General features: G+C 42.3%; 1 protein-coding gene across 2 annotated transcripts in view; it reads left to right on the top strand.

Annotated features, from left to right (window-relative positions):
* The window catches only part of DOK7 (docking protein 7), a 273,911-nt gene that overhangs the window by 192,832 nt on the left and 53,440 nt on the right, over positions 1–27,639 (top strand). For both annotated transcript variants that reach the window (XM_029591901.1, XM_029591893.1), the window contains one exon: positions 15,998–16,046. In XM_029591901.1, coding sequence (XP_029447761.1) covers positions 15,998–16,046 — 49 coding nt within the window. The remainder of the gene's footprint in view (positions 1–15,997; positions 16,047–27,639) is intronic.

The raw sequence follows: 27,639 nt of genomic DNA, 5'->3' as shown, positions 1-27,639 counted from the left end.
GCAGACCCCGGGACTCGCGTACGTCCCGGGGTTTTCGGAGGGGGGCGTGTCGGGGGCGTGTCGGGGGGCGGGCCCGGTCGTCGCGGCGTTTCGGGGGCGTGTCGGCAGCGTTTTGGGGGCGGGTACGGGGGCGTGGCTACGGCCCGGGGCGGTCCGGGGGCGTGGCCGCGCCCTCCGTACCCGCCCCCAGGTCGCGGCCCGGCGCGCAGCAGGCCCGCTGGCGCGCGGGGATTTACGTCTCCCTCCGGGAGGCGTAAATCCCCCGACAAAGGTAAGGGGGGGTGTAGACAGGGCCGGGTGGGTGGGTTAGGTAGGGGAAGGGAGGGTAAGGTGAGGGGAGGGCAAAGGAAAGTTCCCTCCGAGGCCGCTCCGATTTCGGAGCGGCCTTGGAGGGAACGGGGGGAGGCAGCGCGGCTCGGCGCGCGCAGGCTATACAAAATCGATAGCCTTGCGCGCGCCGATCCAGGATTTTAGTGGATACGCGCGGCTCCGCGCGTATCTACTAAAATCCAGCGTACTTTTGCTTGAGTCTGATGCGCAAGCAAAAGTAGGCTGATCGCGCTTCTTTTAAAATCTACCCCATGATGTATAAATGAACTTATTTCCTGTTTTGAAGTTCAATGTTATGTTGAATATGTAACAGTGAAATTTGAAAGAAAAAAAAAAGACTAGGAGCCGGTTGAGATACATCCTGGGATACTAAGACAGCTCATAGAGGTTATAGCAGATTTTTGGAGACGGGGAAGGGTGGATGCGTAAAGTTTCATAAAAGTGATAATAGGAAGGAGGTTGGAAACTACAGGGCCATTTCACCTTCCCTCAGTGGTGAGAAATTTGACGGAGTCTCTACTGAAGGAAAGAATAAAACTACTGCATCTACAATCCAGTGTGTTGCAGGATCTGAGGAAACAGTTTTACCAGAGGCAAACCAGTTTTTTTTTTCAGTTATGTGACTAGAGAATTAGATAAAGGACAATCATTGGATGCGGATTACTTGAATTTCAGTAAAGCTTTTGCTAATGTTCTGCATAAAAACCTCATTAATAAACTGAGCAGCCTGGGTGTACGTCCCAAAGGGGTGAATTTGATTAGGTCACTGGTTTAAGTGATAAACACAAAAGAAATGCCGTGCTGGGTCAGGCCATCCATCGAGCCCAGCATCCTGTCTCCGACAGTGGCCAGTCCAGATCCCAAGTACCTGGCAGACCCCCAAATTAGATGTATTTCTTGTTACTCACTTCCAGGGACAGCAATACCATTGTCTAGTCTACCTGACTGATTATGTTTTATGGACTTTTCCTCCAGGAACTTGTCCACATTTCTTTTCAATTCCACTATTCCAGTTGCCTTAATCATGTCCTCCGGCAACAGATTCCTTACCTTGATTGTGTGCTAAGTGAAAAAGAACTTTCTCTGATGTTAGTTGTTAGTTTCATAGAGTGTCCTCTCGTTTCAAAGAGAAATTACGCACATTTCTACTTTGAGAATGTGGGCTAAGGTCTCCGGCTAAAAGGTGCCAGCAGATTTTACCCAAAAAGGATAACCCTCACATGATTATTTTTCCCTTTACACATTACTTTTAATTTGTCCACATTCAATTTCATTTGCCATTTAGATTTCCAGTTTCCCAGTCTTGCAAGATCCTCTTGCAATGTCTCACAGTCTTGGGTTTTAACTACTTGCATGCTAGTGCCTGTGATTTAATTATTTTAAATAATGTTGTGCCATCTGCAAATCTGTTCCCATCACTTATCCCACGCTTTTCTAGATCATTACAGATCATTAATGAATAAGTTAAACAACACTCTTCCCAGTACAGATCCCTGGAGCATTCTGTTTTCTACCTTCCTGTTTTGGGAACACTGTCCATATAATACTGCTCTATTTCTTGAACCAGTTACGTTGTCTCCTATCTCATGGATTTTTAATTTGCTAAGTAGTCTTTCCTGAGGAACCTTGTCAAATGTTTGCTGAAAATCCAGATACAGCTTATTTATACCTTCAAAGAATTCTAAGAGGTAGATTTTTTTTTTAAATTCACGCTGGCACTTCCCCATATGAGAAGGAGGCAGGAGGGCAGATGTTGGGGATGGGGGTGAAGGAGAAGGAGGCAGGAGGACAGAGGGTGGATGCTAGGGACAGGGGTGAAGAGGAAGAGGCAGGAGGGCAGCTGATGGGGACAGTAGGGAAGGGAACATTGTTGGTGACAAGGTATAAACATAGAAATAGAAATAGAGGCATTCAATGGATGATGTGTAGATGGAGCAATGGGGAGGGGAGTGGAAGGGATAGGAGGCAAAAGGAATGGAAGGTTATGAGAGAGGAAAATGTGATGGAGAGGTAGGTAAGAACTGAGAGATGTGGGAAGATATGTAATAAACAGAAAAGAAATGGAAGCTGAGAAGAGAAAGACGGAGAGAATGAATGATAAAGATAGAAACTGGTCCCTGATGGTGGGCTAGCAACATATGTAAGTGATGGTAATATGGAACAAAGTCTCTCTCCCCTTCATCCTCCCCCCCCCAAAAAAAAAAAAAAAAAAGATGCTGACATGCAAAAATGATGTGCCCAACCGTAGGGCATATCTGCGTGCACCCAGAACAAATTAGAGAGCATGCACTAGGGATGTGAATCGTGTCCTCGATCGTCTTAACGATCGATTTCGGCTGGGAGGGGGAGGGAATCGTATTGTTGCCGTTTGGGGGGGTAAAATATCGTGAAAAATCGTGAAAAATCTAAAAATCTAAAAATCGCAAAACCGGCACATTAAAACCCCCTAAAACCCACCCCCGACCCTTTAAATTAAATCCCCCACCCTCCCGAACCCCCCCCAAATGACTTAAATAACCTGCGGGTCCAGCGGCGGTCCGGAACGGCAGCGGTCCGGAACGGGCTCCTGCTCCTCAATCTTGTTGTCTTCAGCCGGCGCCATTTTCCAAAATGGCGGTGAAAAATGGCGGCGGCCATAGACGAACACGATTGGACGGCAGGAGGTCCTTCCGGACCCCCGCTGGACTTTTGGCAAGTCTCGTGGGGGTCAGGAGGCCCCCCACAAGCTGGCCAAAAGTTCCTGGAGGTCCAGCGGGGGTCAGGGAGCGATTTCCCGCCGTGAATCGTTTTCGTACGGAAAATGGCGCCGGCAGGAGATCGACTGCAGGAGGTCATTCAGCGAGGCGCCGGAACCCTCGCTGAACGACCTCCTGCAGTCGATCTCCTGCCGGCGCCATTTTCCGTACGAAAACGATCTCCTGCCGGCACCATTTTCCGTACGAAAACGATTCGCGGCGGGAAATCGCTCCCAGATTGTGGTAAGCAACACGATTTGTCTTCACCCACAGGTAATTAAAAATACCTCCCCAAAGTGTAGTTAAGCTTTTTCATTAGCATCTGGAGGTAACACAAAGTCTATTGGGGCTGTGATGACTCATTGAGCCCACCTTCCCTGAGTGATAGAAAGATTCCTCTGTGAGTCAAAGGAGAGCCTCCCTCAATCTCTCTCATATGGAGGCTCCCTTGGCCTAGAGTAGCTTTTTTCTATCTCTTGGGGAGGTGGGTGGTTAGGGGATTACTGCTTCTCGTGATGCACCTTGTGTCATGCTCTGAAGGCTAGCGCTGATTCATTTCCAATAGTAATAATCCATCTGCATTAGCTCCTGCAAATTCCTGGGTTTAAAGCCCTTCAGGACATTAGACATTAAACGTGGGGTTTTGCTGGTTTAATATGTTTCAGTATATTAGCTCAAAATAGATAAAAGATAAACATCAACATTAATAAATTAGAAAACCCTTAAAACAGAAGCTTATGTATGTAGAATGCAGTGGTGTGCAGTGACATTTGCAGCAGAAGGATCATTAAATCTGTTTTGGTTACCTCAGCTCTGGCTAGTGGCACTCTGGTGCAGTTCTTTTCTCATAGGCCAACGGTGTTGGGCTAGGTCATTCTCTGCCTCCTCACCTCAGGTTCTCTTCTCCTCCTGCGCTTTCTTTTCTCCTCCAGTTCTCTTGTACGTTTTTTCCTTTCATTCCTTTCTTCTGCCCTCTTTCTCCTCTGTTCTCTTTCTCTTGTGTTCCCTCCCCTCACTTCCCTGTCTTGTGCACTCTCTTATCCTTTCTTCCTTGGTTCTCTGATGTCTTCCGTTCCTCCTGTGCTCTTTCCTGTCCTCTGTTCCTCGTATGCTTTCTTACTTCTCCTTTCTTCCTATATCCTCTCTTCTTTCCCCTTCCTCTGGGGTTCTATTTCCTTCCTTCTTCCAGTAATCTCTCTCTCTCTCTATTTGTCTCCTCTGTTCCTCCCATTGTCCCTCCCTGCCTCCTCGAATCCCCGGAAAATAAATTTCAGATCTCTGTAGGGTTAGGGAGCAGAGGTTCTTTACCTCCCTGTTCATGCTGGGCAGCGGTTCAAACATGGGCCGAGCCAGGTCGGCAGCTAGCCGAGTAGCAGTGCAGGTTTCCAGCTATCACTCTCTCTCACACTCTACTGTCTAGGAGGAAGCTGTGTGACCTGGCCATACCGGTGTGTTAAAGAAAGGAAGGTGAAAGTCTGAAAGCTGCCTAAAGAGGACTCCATGTCAAAGAATCATAAAATGTGAAAACTTATTCTCATTAATGTATATTGATAAATAATTTTAGCATGTGTAGGGCCCCACAGGGATCACTATAAAGGTGTGACCTTTTAGAAAGGCCATACTTTTAGAGCATGAGAGAGGAACACACCGTCTGGGCCACAGCACCTCCTTGTAAGGCTGCTGTAATGGCTGTTTCCTGTATCTGTATATGATCCCTAGAGGAGTTGTGGATTTTTTTGGGGGGGTCGAAAATCAGAAGGAGAGGCATGTTCTTTTCAGTTCCTTTTCCCCTGGAAACTCCTAGGCCCCACTCAGGGGACAAGGAATATTTTAGATGAAAGAGACATTACCAATTGCTTTATCTCTCTGAGATTTCAGAAGGTTTTTCCCTTGCGTGGAATTTCAGCTGAAGGGAAGTTTTTCCACCCATGCTCTCGGTTCTGTTTGGGGACTGATTTTGTTTTTCCCATCTGGTTCTCCCAGCCCAAGAGGGTCGGAGCCAGCATGGCAGAAGCATTAGAGAAGGTGGAATGCTAATCCAGCATCAACATGGATGACAGAGAAAAGGAGAGGAGAGTCTGGGGCACCCATCTGGTGTTACCCATCACATATGCCTTATCCAGTACAACAGAGTAAGGAGAGGAGATGTGAATAAATTGATGTTCAGCAAATGGATCCAAGGCATTTGGTTTGAGAGTTTAAATTGTACATTGATAGTAACACAGGGAAGTTTCAAAATTCTAATCCAGAATAAGGAGGGGCCTTGAAGATTGATTTAAGAACCACATATTCATCTATTTACCCATTTAACTTGCTTTCTGGATATCATCTGCAAGAAATCTACACAGTGCCATATTTTATGTTTACTTCAAACCATCAGTAAAGTTGTGTTGGAATATCAGCTAGTTTGGCTATTGGCACCTATTAATGAAACAGAAAGTTTATGCCCAGGAACCAGAAAATTATTTGCCTCCTGCCCCTCCCCCCACCCCACCCCACCCAATAGATAATTCTATAGGACTGGGGCTGAAAACTTTGTGGGAAGGCCACTTAGTCCTGAGGATGGTATGTGCTCTGTGAACTCCTTGATAGGACCCGGGGGGTTACACATGCTAAATACTGACCACAGAATAATTGACGTAAGAAATATCAGGCATGTGCATAATTGCACAGAATGCATCCAAACGTTGTAAGTAAAGATGAAGTGAAAGGGAGACATTGATTGGTATCGGTAACGAGTTATCAGTCATTTCAGAATCATGTTCACTAAGTAGATGCCACAATAGCAGGTGAACATTGATGAACAGTATTTTGAAATTTACTCTGATAACCACCTGCATAAAGCATGATGCACAACAGCACTGTAAACAAATACATTTGGATGATGAATTATACCTGATGCTAGATTTTTTTTAAACCAGAATGGAAGGTTAAGAGATGCTTTCCAGCTTCTGTTCAATAATTGCATTGAAGCAATACCAGGCTGGTGACACAGTCATTTAAATGTTATTCATTAGAAAATATTAAAAAGTCCCTAGAGTGGAGCACATGTATGCACTGCTTGCTATCAGTCTTCCTTTAGTTAGTATATCCAGAATAAGAAAAATAAACAAAAATCCAAGCAGTCCCAGTGTTAGACAATTTAGTAAATCATGAAACTGATGTTTCAGTTCCAGTTGAACTTAACTCAGGATTACAAATACAGTGACATGAAGCATCACTGACACAGTTGCCTTGATTTCTGACATTAGAATGCACTCAAATCCCATAAAAATGATCTTCCTCCTTAACAACATAGGCCTTCAGTATAATTAAAGACCAGTGCAGGTTTTATCTTATTAATGATTTACCTCTTTAACACCTTCAAGGTCAATATTCAAAACTTAACATTTTATGGATAACTCGTGAGTTTGATGGATAATTTGGAGTTAGATACATAACTTGAATAACGTAATGATCGTGAGCCCTTGTGCTGTGACGCAGTTGACGCAGTCTAGTAGGCCAACATACTAGGCCCACACTAACAGCTGGTGAACAAGCCCTGGTCTTGGACAAGCTGGAGCTTTACCTTTACTAGCCCCTTTCCCACAGGTTGCGCCCTTGGGTTCCAAGAGCCAGCAGGACTTAGGAGGGTCCCACAGGGTAGTCAAAAGGTGAGAGTCTGGGACAGAGCAGAGGTCAGGGCAAGCAGCAGTTAAGAGAGAGGTCTGGGATTGAAGACAAGGCCAATACCGGGAGAGCAGTCTGATGAGGGACTAGGACAGGACCAGGCAAGGAGCGGGAAGAAGGCAAGGTTGGGGCTAGACAGAGTAGGCTGGACAAGTTGGATGAGGGAAGGCTGGACAAGCTGAACGAAACAAGCTGAATGAGGCAAGGCTAGACAGGCTGGACGAGACATGGATGGATGGATGAGGCAAGGTTGGACAGGCTGGATGAGGCAAGGCTGGATGGGAACAAGGAGCGCTGAACAGGAATAAGGAAAGTGGGAACTAGCAACACGCTGCAAGCAAGGCAGGAGACCTATTACTGAAGTGCCGGCTGGCACGTGGCTGGGGTTTAAATCCCCAGCTGGCACTGACATCATCTCCCGGCATCAAGGTCCCTTTCCTACTGTGGGACCTATATCTGTTGACGTGTGCATCTAAGGCAGCTGGTGGAGGAGGAGCAATAGTGGCATCCTAGCTGCGAAGCAGGGTCAGGCAGCGTCTGTGGCCATCAGGGGTATGTGCGGCCGGCACAGGGCCTTCCTATGACTGGCCAAACATTACAGATAACCTGGAATTAGTTGGATAACTTGTGAGTTGGATGAATAACTTGGAGTTAGATGGATCACCCTGCAACCTGTACAGATGATTCAGAATGTCGCAGCCTGGGTTCATACGGGTACAAAAATACATGACCATATTGCACCAATATTACAGTCCTTGCACTGGCTTCCCATTCAAATACGCATTCTCTATAAACTAGCAGTCATAATTCACAATTTACTCCACAATATCATTAGTCCATGGATTAGCACCACCCTAAAAATGTATACCCCTTCACGAACACTCCGATTGTTAAACCAAAATTTCTTCAATGTCTCCTCACTGTGACTTGCACATCTGGCTGAGACACGTGAAAGGGCATTTTCTACTGCAGGCCCCATCTTCTGGAACTCCCTACCAATTGCAACATCTCATAAGAACATAAGAAATTGCCATGCTGAGTCAGACCAAGGGTCCATCAAGCCCAGCATCCTGTTTCCAACAAAGGCCAAACCAGGCCACAAGAACCTGGCAAGTATCCAAACACCAAGAAGATCCCATGCTACTGATGCCATTTAATGACAGAGGCCATTCCCTAAGTCAACTTGATTAATAGTAGTTTTATTAGTTTAAATCATTGGGTGTTAATATTTGATGTGGACACCATTTTTCAATTGTTTTGGAGCTGGATTTTTTATTTTTTAATGTTTTTAATTATTGGATGTCACTGTCTGCTATTTTGAAATATTCCTTTTACAAGTATGGTTTTATGGTTTTATGCTTTAATTATGTTTTATTTTAGAATATATTTTTATCATACACAGTAAAGATTGTTTTCAAATCACCAGATCTTTAGAAAAGCCCTTGAGATATTCCTTTTCAAAAATATTTGAAATATTTTCTTTAGCTATTTTCCATCTTTAATCTCAGCAAAAACAATAGGAGCTAGCTGTGCACCGAATATAAATGAAGGTCATAGCAGAGGTGTTGCAAGTGAAGGTATTGCCCTCCAAAATTCAGTGAAGTCAAAGAATATTTCTTTATCCAAAAGGCTGCATATGTTCTTAATCTTTAAGATAAGCATTTGTATAAACAGAGGTTGCCAGATAATAACAAAGGGAGGAGAAGTCCCAGGCCCAATAAGACCTGTGTTTCATGGAAATGTTGTCTCACGGGGGCAACTTATAGGTAACAATTAGTAGGTGCAGGTACACATCTCAATCAATAAACGAAGCTGTCAGACGAGCTCGGGAAATACAGCAATTTGTCGACAGCAGTTTATCAGAGGACACTTACTACATCAAGCAGCTAAACAGGCATCTTTACTCTCTTCATTACCCGAGTCATTAGAATCAGAATAGCAGAGTGATTATTGCTATGTACTGTTTATGTTTTTAACTGGTGTTGTTTAACATTTTTTTTATTATGCGTGTATTATTTGTTCTGATCACCCTGAGATTATTGTGGATTAGTGGGTTGGAGTGGATATGAGCACAAATTTTCTTTCATATACATATACTTTAACACACATTCACATTCTCAGTCATACTCTCGTTTACAGTAAATATCTCTCTCACACACATACACATTTTCTCTTTCTCAAATTGTCAGGCTAGAGCTTGGCAAGATATAAAGGTTGAACTATCAGTTTTCTAGCCACAGGTTTTGAATCACAGGCATCTTCTCATTCAATCAAGCTTTTTTCTTACTATAAAAAGTAATAGGTTCTTGTCATCTTCACTAACTTGAACACAGTATATAACAGCGTGTTCATAGTACTCACAGTCAAAATCAAGGTTACTCACAGGTACTCAGGTTCAGAAAAAGTTACTTCAGATAAGTTTATAGTTCTTCCAGACTTATGATCCACAGCACAGAAGAGTAAATCACCTGGACCAGATGGTATACACCCCAGGGTTCTGAAAGAACTAAAAAATGAAGTTTCAGAACTATTAGTAAAAATTTGTAACCTATCATTAAAATCATCCAATGTACCTGAAGATTGGAAGATGGCCAATATAACCCGTGTATTTAAAAAGGGATCCAGGGGTGATCCAGGAAACTATAGACTGGTAAGCTTGACTTCAGTGCCAGAAAAATCATTATAAAGAATAAAATCACAAAACATTTAGATAGACATAGTTTGATGGGGCACAGCCAACATGGATTTACCCAAGGGAAGTCTTGTCTCACAAATCTCTTATATTTTTTTGAAGGGGTGAATAAACATGTGGATAAAGGTGAACCAGTAGATGTGGTATATTTGGATTTCCAGAAGGCATTCAACAGTCCCACATGAGAAGCTTCTAAGAAAACTAAAAAGTCATGGGATAGAAGACAATGTCCTTTTGTGGATTGCAAGTTGGTTAAAAGACAGGAAACAGAGAGTAGGATTAAATGGTCAGTTTTCACAGTGGAAAAAAAGTAAACAGTGGAGTGCCTCAGGGATCTGTACTTGGACTGGTGCTTTTTAATATATTTTTAAATGATCTGGAAAGGAGTACGATGAGTGAGGTGATAAAATTTGCGAATGACACAACATTTGTAGAGTAGTTAAATCTCAAGCAGATTATGATAAATTGCAGGAGGACCTTGTAAGACTGGAAGATTGGGCTTCCAAATGGCAGATGAAATTTAATGTGGACAAGTGCAAAGTGATACATATAGGGAAAAATAACCCTTGCTGTAGTTACACGCTGGGGCAGATTTTATAAATCTGTGCACACACGTACTTTTGTTCGTGCACCAGGCGCGAACAAGAGTATGCGGGATTTTAATAGATATGCGCGTAGCTGCGCGTATCCATTAAAATCCGGGGTCGGCACGCGCAAGGCTGCCCAAAATCGGCAGCCTGTGCGCGCCGAGCCATGCAGCCTGCCTCCGTTCCCTCCGAGGCCACTCCGAAATCGGAGCGGCCTCGGAGGGAACTTTCCTTCCACCCCCTGCACCTTCCCTTCCCTTCCCCTACCTAACCCACCCCCCCCCGACCCTATCTAAACCCCCCGTACCTTTGTCGGCAAAGTTACGCCTGCTTCTAGCAGGCGTAACTTTGCGCGCGCTGGGCCGGCTGCCGCGCTCCATGTTCTGGTCCGGGGGCTGGTCTGGAGGCCGCGGCCACGCCCCCGGAACGCCCCAGGCTGAAACCACGCCCACGGCACCGTCCCCGAAACGCTGCATCACTCGCGACACGCCCCTGAAACGGCGCGTCACTCCCTGCACATCCCCGACACGCCCCCCCCCGACACGCCCCTCCATGCAAGCCCCGGGACTTACGCGCGTCCTGGGGCTTGTGCGCGCTGCCGAGCCTATGCAAAATAGGCTCGGCGTGCGCAGGGGGGTTTTGGGGTAGGTTTTCGGGGGGTACGCGCGTATCCCTTTGAAAATCTACCCCAATGTTAGGTTATATCTTAGGAGTTATCACCTAGGAAAAAGATCTAGGCATCAAGGTGGATAATACATTGAAATTGTCAGCCCAGTGTGCTGTGGCAATCAAAAAAAGCAAACAATGTTAGAAATTATTAGGAAGTGAATGGAAATGGAGGATGTCATAATGCCTCTGTATCGCTCCATGGTGAGACCGCACCTTGAATACTGTTGCAATTCTGGTCATCACATCTCAAAAAGGATATAGCTGCACTGGAGAAAGTGCGGAGAAGGGCGACCAAAATGATATGGGGCATGGAACGGCTGCCCTATGAGGAAAGGCAGTTATTAAAGGGTATTAAAACATGGCTATTCAAACAAGCCTTTCAAGAGTTTTAACCTAAGGATTATATTACAATTAACTAAATATTTAGTTAATTGTATTATCTCTGCTCTTACTGTTCTGCTTCTTTAACTGTTTAAATTTTATGATTAATTATTTTACTATTTTAATTGTTTTTATTAGCTTATTATGAAACTTTGTATTTACTTCTCATTTAATTTTGGAAATGCAAATATTTTTAAATGAATATTTGTTAACTAATGTAAACCGATGTGATATGTTCTCATGAAACTTCGGTATATAAAAATTATTAATAAATAAATAGTAAATAAGTTAGAGCTGTCAGTTTGGAGAATTGATGATTGAGGGGGGATATGATAGAAGTCTATAAAATCATGAAAGGACTTGAGCAAGTTAATGCAAATCGTTTTTTTACTCTCTCAGATCATAGAAGGACCAGGGGGCACTCCATGAAGTTAGCAAGTAGCTCATTTAAAACAAATCAAAGAAAATTCTTTTTTACTCTGTACATAGTTCAACTCTGGAATTCATTGCCAGAGGATGTGGTTCAGCAGTTAGTGTTACTGGATTTAAAAAAGGTTTGGATAAGTTTGTAAAGGTTAAATCCATAAACTGCTATGATGGTGATTAATAAGCAATAGTAGCTTGTGATCTATCTAATGTTTGGGTACATGCCAGGTACTTGTGACTTGGAGTGGCCACTGCTGGAAACAGATGCTGGGTTTAATGGACCCTTGGTCTGACCCAGTATGACATTTTTAATGTTCTTATGAATACAGCTCTTGGGCCTCTGGAGTTGCTGGGAACACTGGGATAGCCCCAGTGTTCCTTTATGATCCCCCAAGGAAAAAGTTGAGTCCTTGAGGGCAGGGTAATAGGTCTGGGCTGAAAGTGTACATAATATTAAGCCTTCTCAACTTGCTTGGCTGCATATGCAAAAGCCAAACTTACAACTCTGGCTCGCCACACAAGCTGTGTCAACAGCATAGACCTTGGTTCAAGACCACCTCCATCTCTTTTTTTCCCCCCTTATGCTAAATCTCATGCTCACTCTCACTCACACAAACTCTCTCTCATGTTGAATATTTTATTATGTGTTTTTAATTTGTACTTTAAGGCTTGTTAGTTATCAGTTGTGTTTACGACAACATCCAAAAAGGCATTGATCTGTGCAGTCAGGGTAACCAAGCATCGGGGTAACTTTGCTTGATGCGGCGGTTACTACCCTTAACCATTAAGCCTTATGCTCACCTTTGATGCAACTCCAACATTACTCTCTGCATCAATGGTAGGGGGTGGCAGGAAATTTGAATCAAACAATTACCAACAAGGGCCCTAAACTTGGTGGTTGGTGAAACAGATAAGTTTGGGAAAATAAATGTGGGAGCTTGCTGGGCAGACTGGATGAGCCGATTGGTCATTTTCTGCCGTCATTTCTATGTTTCTATATATGTTTCTATGTTTACAATCATTCTTCAGGATTCTGGGACTTGTTCCCCATTTTCTTTACTATTGTGATTGTTTCAATACAGAACTAGCACTTTTTCATCAACTGGTTCTATGATTAAGGGCCAGATGGACTATACATTTTCCCCCTAGATACAAAATGGATAAAACCTTTTAGTATTTATGGCCCCAGTTCTCAGCCTTAAGCACACATTTACTGTAATTACACTGAGAACAGGAGAAAGGTCAGATTGGCAGTTTATGCCATATTTTGATGTATAGCCTCTTTGATGTTTTATTTTATATTATAGGACTTGGACATTGTAATTGATTAGATATAACCTTCACTGACATTGTTTATACTATGCCCTTTGGAAGACGCCACACCTTGGTGAGGACTGTTGTTGAAGATACACAGTTCCTATGACTGCTGAAGGTCTGTGAGACTGAAGGGGGATGATGTCATTTTTGTGACAACTGTTGGTGGTGGCAGGGCCGGCGCGTCTATTAGACAAACTTCGGCGGTCGCCTAGGGTGCCGAGCCGTAGGGGATGCCGAAGAGCAGCCACGTGGTGCCGCAAGCGGGGCCTAACCCGCTCGCGGCAAAGAGAAATCGAACCCCGAAACAGGTGGGGGGGGGGGGGGCAGCGCAAGGGTCGCCTAGGGCGCCCAATACCCTTGCACCGGCTCTGGTTGGTGGAGCTTCACAAAGGTGTTTAAAGAAAGTTAAATTGGAATTGAAGCATTGGTTTTGTGATTTACTGACTTGCTGCCTGACAATGAAAGTGCCAGTAATTGCACTGAGCTATCTAATTTTTTCATGTACCATATGAATATAGCAGCTATTCTGTACATGGAAATAAACATATTTTACTTGCAGCGAGAGCTGGCACTTGTTTAAAAGTGCGATTAGTTTATTTCCAAAATTGTTAGCCAGGAGGCCAAGGGCACTGAAAAGATAAGATAGTGATCAGAGTGGACACACTGTCTGAATCTCTCTCTCTCCCTCGGTAGCTGTAACATTGCCCTGAAAAGTTTTCAATTAACTTCCTGCTGTGAAGATGCTCTTTTGGAGAAACCCAAGCTGCTGAATATGGTCAAATGGAAGGGCAAGAGTAGAGCCTTCCGTTCAGCCAGCACTATGCATCTCGAAGCCATGAATTCATTTCATTTGTTAGGAGAATAAACTCCACTGACTTGGCAGTCTAGTATTTCGGAAGAGCCTGCTGCAGCCTCCTCTCACACAGACCAGTTTAAGCAGCCTGAGTGGAAGTAGGTTTGTTTTCTCAAGATACTCTTTCTCCTGATCTGCTAGCTGGCTTGCTTGGGCTTGTATTGGTTCAGGGATCTCTAACAGCCCAGTTGGGAGCGGAGCAGATGGGGAAAGCTGCTGCTGTTGCTGCCGCCGCCGCAGTGACTGGTTTGCTAGCATCAGTGGTAGTACCACCTGTGAGTGCATAGAGGGAGGGGAGAACTCTGTGGAAGCCAAGAAGGAAATTACCCTGGAGAACATTTGGAGTGTGATGGCTCATCTGGAACAGGCAGTTACTGCTTGACTGGAGGATATGCATAATTCAGTTTCTTCTATCAAAGTGAAACCTGTTACCCAGGAGACTACTTCTCAAAATCTAGATTTTACATTTAATGATCTCCCTGTAACTTGCATGACTCTGGTTAGGGAAAATATTTCATTGTCCCACTCTCTAACTAGAATCATGTAAGCTACAGGGAGATTGCTATAGTTAATTTCAGAGTCTTACTAAATAAATAACCTGAGATGTATGTATGTTACTGTGGTTGAGGTGGTATCTGAAAAGCGATGTTCAATAAATACTATAAGGACCAATGTATTAAATTGCATTAAGGCTAATGCAGCATTAATGCATGTAAAACACGTGTTACTGCTATGCTAGCTTTAATGCACTTGTGCATTGTCTGTGTTAACCTTAATGTGAACTGACACAATGAAACTGTAAATGAGTTTGTCACATGCAAATTCATGCAAAGAAATTTTCTGGTTTAATCAATGATGACCTTGTCCAGTCATCATATTTTTTTCTTTGGTGGACTTCTACAATAAACAAATTTCTTAATTTTTCTTTTTTTTGATGAAACATAATTTATGGCTAATAATGGTGGTGAAAGATGGCCACAGGTGTAGTGTTGCTTGTAGATTTTCAAAATCTGTGTAAGCCCTGTTTCACTTGCTAGTACGACTTAGGGGCTCTCTTGGGAGTCCTGGGGACAAATTTTGACCCATGTTTCCGGGTTCTTTCCTGATGGGGGGGGGGGGGGGTATGGGAAATACAGTCTGTCAAGGACCTCAGGCTGTTAGGAGGTCTTATTCCGTTCAGTAAAATAATACACTGCCACGCAGTCTGGTGATGTTCACAAATGTGATCCTTTACTGGAATAACTGATGCAGATGAATAAAATCAGTAGAGTGCCCACTGGGGAAAAAGTGCAATCCATGCAGCAAAGGACCGTTCACAGACCAAAACAATTACAGCTACTGCAAAATCTTCATACAATCGGCTTTCGACCTCTACTAACAACCAGCTCTGACACACTCTTTGCAAATGGGACCTTTCTGAGTCTTTACTATGACTCCAGGCAGAAATCCTGAAACCTTAAGGCAACTGTTCAGTGAAATGCAAGGAGTATGGGACTAACTCTCCTTCACCTGACTTGGTTCTCTCAATCTCAAGATGCCCCTGGAAGGCTTGAGGGATTTGACCTTGAGCCTCAGCCATCTTCGCAGGTTGGAGGGCTGGATGAAAGAACACGAGCCAAAGTGGGCTAATGAGCATTGTTAAATATGCTCCTTTACCTCCTCTCTAAGGAGAGTCAGGGAACACTGTGTGTGTGTGTATATATATATATATATATATAATTATTCCATTGTCTGTGACCTCATGCATTCAGCACTTGCAAAGACTGATGCCTTTCATAAGGAACACTTTGGTTATACCCTGACACATATATAGGTGGCATATGTTCAAATTAAGAGTTCCCAAGTGGTGATTTCAGAAAGAGCTCCCAAAGCGGGGGAGAGAGCCAGCTTAGATATGGAAATGGCTGCAAGTGGGTCCTCCTTCTTCCTTGGGCCCCCTCAGTACTGCAGGAGGGGCTACTTGAGCGCAATTTATATCATTGCATGAAAAGATTAAAAGAGTTGCTTAATGCTTAAAGAATGTCTATTTGCTCATTGTCAGCTTGCACCTAAAATCTGGTCAGAGCCTATTTGCAAGCCCCTTAACCTGCAGCTATAGCAGCCTGGTTCTATAGGAGTGTGCAAAATAAGGCCTTGTTTGTACATTATCTCTTTTCATTTGTGTACATTTTGAAATAAAACCTGACATCATGCTGAGTTTTGACTGGAGTAAGAACACTTTTCTCTCACTCCCGTTGAATCACAAGTTTCTATACAATGTTGGCTGTGGTACACATAAAATATTTTACTGTCGTGAAAATGGACAACTCTGACCAGTTCACCTGCTCTTTGTTTTTAGGGAACAGCAGTTTCACAGCCTGGAGCCATACTCCCGCCACCCGTCTCAGGTAAGAAGAACCTATGCAATTATTTTTGACCGCTTAGGAGCATTCAGTCTTACAAATGGTAAAAACAAAAAGCAAATGTACTACTTTTTCATTTTTACTGAGATAGTTAATAATTACATTTAATGGTTCAACAATCCCAATAATACGTCATGCCACAAATCTGGGTGTAATTATAAATACAGATCTATCCATGAAACAACAAATCTCCTCTTTAACAAAGAAATCATTCTACAAACTGCAACTTCTAAAACGTCTCCGTCCTCTTCTTTTCTACCGTGATTTCAGAACTGTTCTTCAATCTTTAATTTTTTTTTCTTTCTGGCTTAGACTATTGCAATGCACTTTACCTAGGTCTATCTGATTCCTCAATTCATTCACTACAATTAGTTCAAAACAGTGCAGCCCCTTTATTATCTGGTACTCCTCTTCGTAACCATATTACTCCTATTTTACAATCTCCTCATTGGTTACCCATAAAATATAGGATAAAATATAAAGTACTCTCAATCATTCACAGTTTAATTTACAATTCTCCCTCTACTTGGCTATGCACTCTACTCCGTATTTACAAACCTACCCGACATTTAAGATCACTTACTCAAAATCTCTTAGACATTCCATCACCACGACAGGCCAGATTAGATATTACCAGAAAGAGAGCATTCTCGGTAGCAGGACCATCTCTTTGGAATTCACTACCTAACCCTCTCCGTTTGATATCAAATCTCCACCACTTTAAAAAAGCTCTAAAAACATACCTTTTTCAATATGCATTTAACATTCCATCTAAGCATTCCTCCTCCAAAAACGAAACTTCCATCATTTCAACTCCACCCATTTGATACACATTGTTTTGATTCTTCACTTTAACCGCCATATATACTTTCCTTTTTCAGGATACATTCATTTGACGATCCATCCGTCCCGCCACATTTATTCAATTCTCTAATCTTATCCTTATCCTTACCCTTCCATTTGGTCAATCGATTCCACTTTCTCTTTTCCTTCCCCTCCCTTCCCCCCCCCCCTCATTCCTTCTCTTATTTTCTAAAGTACCCACGGCACATTATTTTTCTTTTATTTAATTTAAAAAATTTTGTTTGAGCTAGTATTTATCTAGCTATTTTAGTTAAATTTATGTACATTTTTTAATTTAATTTTACTAATGCTCTACTTTTATTTTATTTTAATTCTCTGTAAACCGTTTTGATAACATTTTATTTTAAAAAACGGTATATAAATGCTTTTAAATAAATAAATAAATAAATAAAATTAAATTTGGCCCAAATGTATAAAAGGATTTTTCCCCATTTTGTGTCAATGGGGAAAATATTTATTTATTTGTTTGTTTGTTTGTTTTATTTTTCACTTATTTGCTCTAATTTGATATTCTATATAACCAGAGCAGAGTGCCCCAAAGTGGATTACAATGTTATAAAAGCATAATACAAATAAATATTGCAATTATTATTCTACAACATACACCACATAAAACATCAAATTTAACAACACAGTTATAAAAGAATGAGCTTAGAGTCAATAGGATCAGGCTAATAAATTTCTTCAAAAAATGATGTGTACCAGCCCCTAAAAATCAACATCAATGCAAACTCAATTATGCCCCTCACAGGTGTTAGACATGCCAAAATAGGAAACTCACAAGGGAACTCACAAAGGGGTTTGCCGAGGGGCAATCCCCTTTGGCTTCCATTCATTATGGGGTTGATTTTAAAAGGAGCGTGCGCGTGTCCATGTGCGTGCGGTTCCTGGTGCACGCACATGCACGCGCTGGCGTGCATGTGCGCGCACCCTCCCAGTCCGCTCCAATTAAGGAGCGGACTGGGAGGGAACTTCCCTACTCCCTGCCTAACCTTCCTTCTCTTTTCCCTCACTGCCCTGACCTCTAACCCCTACCTATCTAGCTGAAATTTTTTTTTATGTTTCTACTTACTGCTCCTCTGGAGCAGAAGTATTTTCCGTGCCCCTGCCAGCTGCTGTTGCACATTTCCCCGGAGCAGCGGCTGCTGGCCACTGTCCTGGCCGGCCTCCGTCCTTCTCTGCCCCACCCCTCCCCATCCAGACCACACTCCCACCCCCCCCAGCCTGCCCCTTTTTCAGGGCCCGGCACTTGTGCACAAGGCAGGGGTTTCCGCACGTTGTTCCCCTTTGAAAATTAGCAGCTGAGCTCACAGATCTACTTTGCACTTGCTATTTGTATGAGCGGCCAACAGGGGTTAAAATGGCATGCTTGGTTTTGGAAATGTCAAGAATGCATGCACACTGCTTTTCTCATCTGATCCTAAATGTTTGCAGGAGTACAGGCACTGTGCTGCTAAAACCCAATGACAGACACGTGGTGCCAGAAGGTCTCAGCTATTCTAGGGTGATGTGGGAGATCCTGGTAGTCAGCAGGAGGGTTTGTTTGTTTAAATTGAATCCATTCAGGGATCAGTAAGGTGACGAGATTTTTTTCCAGTTACATGGACATTCTCTGGGTGAAATGTGATCTTTGGAGCACAATAATACCCTCAGCCCACAGACATGAAATTCTTGGGATTAGATTACCTCATTCTAGACAGCCAAAACTGCTCCCAAATCAGCACAAAAATACATTTTTTACACCATTGGAGGCATCCTTCAGAGCAACAATTGACAGATAGTTTAGAGATGTAAATATCATTTGAAATGTTAACCATCAAAATAACTGAAATTCAAATAGTTAACTGTTTAAATATTGAGAGGAAGGAGATACTCAGCTTTCACCCCTTCTGGATGTCCTCTCACCCCCTCCCCCCATGCCCACCCAGGTTGCCCAATAGTGGCCCAGCCTACCCAAATGTGGAGGCAACCACAGGAGCCATGCATTCAACCAGGAAAGGGCAAACCTGGAAGCGCCAAAGTCAACCATGGGTCTCACTCATTCTCACTTTCACCTGCAGCAAATAGCATTAGCTAGTATTAAGCATTAAATAAACTTAAGGGTAAGACTTTATTTACTGGTTAACCATTTTGTATTTTACACTAGACTTCCTTTTCAGACTAAGGATCTGATTGACTAAGGCTTTTGTCCCATTCTTTACACATGGGAAATGACCTTGATGATTCATACCGTATGTGCTTGATAGACTGCATGACATACTTTCAAGTTGGCTATGGTGAATAAGTCCATAGTATAGATAGATAATATGTAATGTAGGATCTAGAGTAATCCTAGAAAGTTTCTAGTTGTCTCGTCTCATTTTCTAGCCATTATCTTAGAATCTCTAATAGTAAAAACACAGGGCCAATTTTACTAAGCATTCTTTGTATCGCCAATTTTGTATTTGGCGATACAAAGAATGCCAAATAAAAGCCATTTATAATATTCATATGATATCCCTATAACTGCGAAAATTCTGAAAGTATTGCTGCAATGGTCTCTGTGGTAATTTACCCCAGCACCTTACCCTTTCATAACGTTGAGCTGACATATTGTATATCTCTTTTTGCTTGCCTGGACTTATTATAAGCCCAGGATCCCTAAAGACTATAGTATGTTATTCCTCCTGATTAAATGCTGTGACAAAGCTGATCAGCTTCCGGCTTCATACTGTTAGCACTAGACTTATTATTACATTGAATAATGCGTTGGAAAGATGTTATTTTGCCACTTCTTTTCCAGAGGCCTTGATATATATATATATATATATATATATATATATATATATATATTTTATTTTTTTTTTAATCAAAATAGAAGAGAATCTTCTTCAAGATGACAGGGGTGGAAAAATCCTGGGTGCTTTGTCACCAGGTGACTAATCTTTTAATTTCTGGTGCTTGTGGCCTGCTGGAGACTCAGCTGCCAGGCTGCAGTGAGAATAAGAAGCAGCCGCGGTCCTAGTGGAGTCTCAGCCACCAGGCTGTGAAGAGTGGGAAGCACAGCCCATGGTGGCCCCAGTGGAGGTTGGAAGGTGAGGATCGGCGGAAAGGGAAGCAAGGATGTAGAGGGTGAGGAGGGAAAATGAAGATAAGAAACTGAAGGCAGCAGGAAGGAAGTGGGAATTACTGGTGAAAGGGGATCATAAAGCAGCCAATAAAAGCAGTTAAACAAAAGAAAAGAAACCCCTAAAAGCAAAGTCCCTTCCCCACTCCTCTCAAAAAAAAAAGCAGAAAGAAAACAATAACGAACCACCCCAAGGAAAAAGTAGAACAGGCCTAAAAGAAACTGGAAGTTCCACACAGAATGAATGAATTGAGCCTGTTTTCCAGAATGCCTGGGAGGCTATTAAACTAGGGGGGTTGGAAGTCCTTAACTGGGCGAACTGGGAACAAACTGGTAAAACTGGTAATGGCGTCTGCGTGCGTCATATAAAATCTCCCCATATAGGTGATAGAAGTGGCATTTGTGCACATAGGCATGGGCCCACTTAAAATTGTGCACACATGTGTGCGCAGACTATTTTATAACATGCGTGCACGCCTATTTCAAAGTTACCAGCATACTGTATATGTGGATTGAATACAAAAGCTCTGTCATGATCCTCATAGGCTTCCTGATATGTCTGGAAAATATGGAGTGGATCAGATGCAAAACCAAAAAGTGATTAGGTGGCATAATTTGACAGCCATATTTGCGGAATATATGAATCCAAAACAAAACGAATAGCCTTATTAGAATCCTCTTATCACTCCCCCTCCCCAACAAGTCATGAAAACTGGCTTGGATCAGATGGAAAAACTAGAAATGTCCATTCATTTTTCCTGAATTAGGCAATTTAAATGAAATTGCCTAATTCAGTATGGTTCGGGGGAACCAAAAAACTAAATACATTTTTCCGAAATTTTTGGAAAAATTCATTTTTCGTGATGGTGCGCGCTAACTCCCTTTAGCGCGCACTGTCAGGAGTTAGCGCACACTATCGGGATTTAGCATGCACCCCAAAATCGGAGCCCCCCCCCAAAAAAAAAACCCGAGCCGTGGGAAAAATGAAATTTTCCGCGGGGTCCCTGAAATGAAGCCCGAGAAGATAGAAAAAAAACGATGCACATTTCTAGGAAAAAACAAACCTTTATTAAGTGGCATAATTTTCTAAAAAGTTTTTAGGTGGTGTAATTGAGCATGTGCATTCCTGGAATATGTAGCTCCTCCAACTAATGGTCATCATGGTCCACATGCTCTGCTTAACATGTGGTAAAAATTTGGTGTGTATCAGATGCCGAACACATGCCAAACAAAAAGGTTATTCAGGGGCAACAATGAAACGCATGGATCTGGAAAAAGTACTTGTGTCTCACTCATCTTGGACTTCCCCTAACATGCCATGAAAATCTGGTCTCGATAGCACATTGAATAGGAACGTTATTAAAGGGGGACACACACACGCAACAGGCAGGGTGATCACTTAAGCCTCCCTCCAGAAATTTGTCTAAAAACCAAAAAACATTTCTGACTTCTGGAAGCAAATGGTCTATGAAGCAACTTCTCATCCAAGTTTGTTTTCTTGACTTTTATACCCATTTCTAACCCAACGTACTGCATAGGTATCACTACTGAGTAGCAATATACATTTTGCATGTAGCTCGTCCCAATTAGTTAACTCGGTCCCTGTCCACCAATTAACCCACCTATTGACATTTTCAGTGTTAGACCCTGGTTGCCCAACACTCTTATTTGTCGTTTCTGTCTGTCTGAACTAGTTTTCAAGTTCCACAGAGAAAGGGCTCTCTCTAATCTGTCTCTGTTCAGAGCTGTGTACACCTGGTAGAACTGCATAAATGTTTAATAGTGGTAATAGCAGTAATAGATATATACAAATTATAACAAAAGTTGATGCAGTACACAGAAAGCTGTTGAAATTCAAATACAATGAAAAGACTCACTTTGTAAAAGGAACGACTATCTGTTGTTTACATAAAACTGCTCTGTAAGTAACAGGCTATATCTACTCAGTTTTCTGATTAAACATTTTAGGTTGTATTAATCCAGATATTTTACCAGATGAGAGCTTTATTTGATTTACAATCTTGGGTTGGGGTGGTGGATGGGGAGGGGACTATAATGCATAATGGTTTATGTGTTAGTTATTTTGAGTGTTATCATTTTTATTGTAGCCATCTTGTGGGGTGTTGTGAGGCTGCGAAATATGAAATGGAACAAAATAAAATACGATCTTGGTAATTTTTCCATGACTGAATTAATCCTAGTGCTGGATTGTGGTCTTCAGCAGACTATGACAATGCGAGCTTGGATCATGATCCGAGATTATGAAAATCAGTCCATCTCTATTAACACTCATGTCTTTTATATCTTCTGTTATTGCACCATGAAAATGCATTGGAACTTGGGATAATTCTGTCAGGTGCCAGCAACATTATACAATGCCTATGTCTTGTCTGATAATAGCATCAGCTTCCGAAAGAATCCATCTGAATTTAGCAATTTCGCCACTGGAGAGATGTTTAAAAATGTTAGATGAGGTGCCATAAATACAGCCAAGCACTGAGTTCCAAGCACTGATGCACAACGTATAAACTCAGCCTCAGATCGGGGTTGAGGGAGGGAGGGAGGGAGACTCGTGTTTTTGAATGGTTTACAGTGAACGTACTGAGAGAAAAGATGTAATTTTATTTATGTATGTATTTATTTCCATTTCATATTCTGCCTTTTCCTAGGGAAGACAAGAGCAGATTACAAAGAAAGATGTGAGTTGCATACATATGGTGAGGGGAGGAGTACATATAAACTAGGAGTTGAACAATGCAAAAGTGGTAGCAGAACATGCTGAACACTGATTTCATGGTATAAAGAGGATAGCTTGCAATAAGATAAGCAAACATAGCACGCACTTAAGTAGAATGGTATTTTCATAGTTAAGGGAGGATACCTTGCAGTAAGACGGACAGAGATGCAGAGCTCAAGGGAAGGTCTGGCTGAATAACCAGGTTTGATTTTTTTTTTTTTTTTTTTAAGGAAGGGTTGCAGGTTTCTTTTTGTAAGCAGGGCTGGTGCAAGGATGTTAGGCATCCTAGGCAAAACTTCAATCTTGCAACTCACCCCCCCCCCCAACACACACACACACCCATGCCTATTGTGGCAGCTCTGCTGCTGCATGTTCCTCTCTTGCCACATTCGCATCCAGCTCACACTCTCCATCAAGCCCTGCATCACCCTTCCTTTGCCTCCTGTCCACAATGCCCAGCAAACCTTCTCTCTATTCCCTCTGTCCAGCTTCCTTCTTTTTCTCCCCTTTATTCCCTTCTCAGCACACCAGCATCACCCCAATATCATTGCCCCATTTTTGCAGTGCCTGGCATTCTCTATCTCTCCATTCCTTCCTGCCCTGAGTCCTTTCTGCCTCTCACTGCCCCACGCTCACTTGCCCAGCATCCTCACTCGCTCCACTTACCCAGCAGCTTCTCTCCACAATTCCCCCACTTTCTCAGCTTCCTCTCTGTTTCCACTCCCCCATATCTACCAAATATTCATTCTCTTTTCTCTGGTGGTACCGTACTGTAAAAGTGGATAAGAGACCGTACTGTAAAAGTGGATAAGAGACCCTTGGGTTTTTTGCTACCCACCCCCAAATTTTGGCACCCTATGTGGCTGCCTAGTTTGCCTAATGGCAAAAGTAGTAGTAGTAGTAGTAGTAGTAGTAGTAGTAGTAGTAGTAGTAGTAGTAGTAGTAGTAGTATCTGACCCTGTGTGTAAGTTCTATGGGGATAGTGTTCTACAAGCTGGGTGCGAAGCAACTGAATGCACAAAGCGTTGTGCAGGCAACCTTGATGTAACCAGTAAACGGGTGGACAAAAGCACTTGTTGGGAGGACAGAAATTCCTTTGTTGGGGTGCCTGTGTACAAGAGTTGAGACATGTATGCTGGTGCTGTTTGGTCAGGCATTTAAAGAAAATACAAAGTACTAACAATTTTAGCCTGGTGTCAGTGAGGATCCATAGGAGCTTATAAAGGATAGTTGTCATATGATCTCTGGACTTAGCCCCTGCCAAAAGCCTCATTGCTCTGTTTTGCATCATATGGAGGCACATGAGACTGTGCTGTGGAATTCCATGGCATAGGGAAGTGCAGTAGTTAATGTGGCAGGTGATTAGGGAGTGAATGATGGCATTTAGATCATGGAGGAGGGGGGGTTGAAGAAGAAGAAGTTAATTGTCAAATTTGGCATAAATGAAAGAATGTGGACCTCACTATGGCTGAGATGTGGGCTTCCATTGAGAAGAGATGTTCACGATAGACCCCTAGACTATGTACAATTGAAGGGTGGTCACTGAAATAGGGAGTGGGAGTAGCAGAAGCCATCCAGACTGGCTTGCCCAAAGAAGCTCTGACTTGAATGGGTTGAGTTTAAGTTTATTATTATTGAGCCATTGGGCTACTGCTGAGAGATAGTCATTAAGCTGTTAATGAGGTGCTGCAAAATGAATGGCTTTTTTATGTTGTTTGATTTTATGTTATTTTTGGTTTTATGAATGGATTTATTGTAAGCCTCTTAGAATTTTTTGATAATGTGGCATAAAAATGTTTTAAATAAATAAATAAAATGCATTTGTTGTTGAGTACAAGAAATCTGAATTTTATGCCAAAGAGGATGGGAAGCCAATGTAGTTATAACAGACTGTTAAATTCTGCCCTCTGTAAGTAAGAAGTTTGCCCTTCACTAGCATGGCATCTGTGGCATCAACTAGTCTGAGTGCCCTCAGTGACAAAGGTCTCATGAGACCTTGCCTTCATGTGATGTCAGTGTAGTGTTAGTGTGATAATGAGGATCACCACTCCTCTAATGGGAAGGGTATCATAATGAAATAAAACCTCTGCAGCCATGTAATGCAGAAGCTAGAAAGAGAGGCATTCTAAGAGTTGGAGTTAGGTTGTGTGTTGGGGCTACTTCTTCTCAGAGTGGCACCAGGGGCTATCCCTCAACAGGGAAGGTTCAGTAAAGGAGAAGTGATCCTGGGAGGAGGCTGAGACCTAGGGAGAGGTTGGCCAGGCCTCATCAGTGAGAGAGGACCACAGGAAGAGATGTTCCTGGGAGTCCAGAAAGTGAAAGGACCAAGTATTCCTGAAGAGCATCAAGTTTGGAGAAGCCCTGAGAAGGAAAGGATTCCCTGGAATCCTGCCTGGGAAAATCCAAAGATGGCTGGGTGATCAAGAAAAATCTGCAAAGCTCACTAAGAGAAGAGAAAGGGAAGAGAGTTCAGCTACCCAAAAGGTACTAGGAAGGCTCAATACCTTCTCCTATGAGATTACCTGTTTGGAGATATTAAGCAAGGAGGAAGATTGAGTTTTGTTTTGTTCTTTTTGGACTTTGTTGCTATGAGCACACTTTCAATTGGCATATTGTCTTGGATTTTTTACCTTCCACCAGTTTATAGTAAAGACTTTATTTCCGAACAACAGACCAGGACTGGAGCATGGTCTTTTTTGTGTGCTTGGAGCTGGTATGCAGAAGGGCCCCCAGGGAGGAAAAAAACCCTAAAGACTTTGAAAGAAAGATTTCTTTCCCCTTTGTGTGGGAACCCTGGGAGGTCTTGGGATCTTACATGGTCCATGACTCTCCCCGTGTGCTCCCATGCCCTAGAGCTGACTAGGAAAGAGGCTGGATGTTGATTTGAGAACAGGAGTTAAATGGTCATAGCTGTGTCAAAGTCGCATTACTGAGTTTTGAACAGACTGCAGTGGAGAGAAATTGTTCAGTGGTAGACCCTTGAGGAGCAGGATGCAGTAGTCTAGGTAGGAGGTCATGTTTTGGTTGGAGGAGAAAAATAATACATGTAGATTACATTTTTAATTCCACATGTATTATGTTCCATTGAAAAAGGTACCAGCATAAAAAGCTGTTGAAAGTAACTGGGGGTACTATGTAACTGCAGTCGATTTCAACATGAAATTATGCATATACTTTCACTTTGAAAAGTGGCAGAAAAACAAGGACAAAAATGTACCTGTGGACTTCATCCCAATGCAAACATTTTGAAAATTGGCCCCTTTATGTAACATTGTTTATTTCATTTATTATTCAAATTTTATAAACCACCTGTAAAAACATGTTATTGAGGTGGACACATAATAAATCACACATAATTAAATCAATCATATAAAAAATACTACTGTCGTATCAACTGAACTTATAAATCAAAGCTGAAGCGAGCAATCTCATTCCAAGTTCCCAAAGGCCTGGTGGAAAAACCATGCATTTAATTCCTTCCTGAACTTTTAAGTAATCAGGCCCAGTGCAAATGTCAAGGGGAATTGAATTCCATAATGTGGAAGCTTGGTAACTTAATGTTGAATCCCATGTAGAATCAAGGTGAATAACAGACAAAGATGGAGGAGATTTTTTTGAGAGGAGCGGAGGGTACAAGTTGGTGTATAGCAATTGGTGTATAGCAATTGAAACAGATAACTTGGTAAACCAAAATGTAAATCACAAAAAGTTAAGCATAACATTTTAAAATGAATACAGTAAACTAACAAGAAACCAATGTAATTTTTTTTTAAATAGGAGAAACATGGTCAAACTTTTGTAGCCCAAAGATTAATCTAGCAACAATATTTTGTAAAATCTGCAGCCATTTGATTTGATAATTAGGAACACCTAAGCAATAAAGAGTTACAGTAATCCAATTTAGATATTACAAATGCATGAGTAGGTACAGTAATTTTAAATCTGATGACTCTAATAAAGGATGTAAGCGACGGATATATCTTAGAGAATAAAAAGCTTTCTCAACAATAGTAGAGATATAATGAGACATAGAAAGCTGAGAGTGCAATTGTACCCCTAATGTAGTAACTGTATCTCTAAATGGAATTGTGATCCCATTCATAACTGGGGCTAATGAAGGGGAACATGATCTATTACTACAACGAAAGAGCCTCAGATTTCACAGAGTTAACCTGTAATTTATGAGTAGTCAGCAAATGTGCCACTTGATTTAATGCAGATAGATCTAATGGAATATGAGTATTAACAAATGCATTAATTTGAATATTGTCTGCATGGAATGAAAGACAAAAATCCAAAGTCTTATATCGATGAAAGAAACAAATTAAATAAAAGAGGGGAGAGAGAACCGAGCCTTGCGGTACTCCAGAAGACAAAAAGTTTGGAATTGACAATTGGTTTCGGTTAACCTGGAATTTGCGTTCAGACAGATAGGAAGAAAACCAAGACAGTGCCCTATCTACAACTCCAATTTCACTAAGTTTCTTGAGTAAAAGAGAATGATTAACCATGTCGAAGGCAGCATTCAAATCTAAAAAGACTGTGAGTATGGCCTTATCTGTATCAAAATTGAGATAAATATCATTGCTTAACATTTTTAGTGCAGATTCTGTGCTATGGGCTTTGCAAAACCTGGACTGAGAGGAATGAAAGACATTAGTCTTATTAATATAGTCATTCAATTGGTGGTCCAGCAGGGGTCCCGGGAGCATTCTCCCGCACTCGGGCTGTCGGCTGCCACTAATCAAAATGGCGCCGATGGCCCTTTGCTCTTACCATGTGACAGGGGCGATCGGTGCCATTGGTCGGCCCCTGTCACATGGTAGGTGCACTGGATGGCCTGCGCCATTTTTAAAGATGGCGCTGGCCGT

The sequence above is a fragment of the Rhinatrema bivittatum genome, chromosome 1 (assembly GCF_901001135.1).
Source record: "Rhinatrema bivittatum chromosome 1, aRhiBiv1.1, whole genome shotgun sequence".
Lineage (NCBI taxonomy): Eukaryota > Metazoa > Chordata > Amphibia > Gymnophiona > Rhinatrematidae > Rhinatrema > Rhinatrema bivittatum.
The sequence above is the reverse complement of the archived record's forward strand: the minus strand, read 5'-3'. Positions and strand labels throughout refer to the sequence as shown.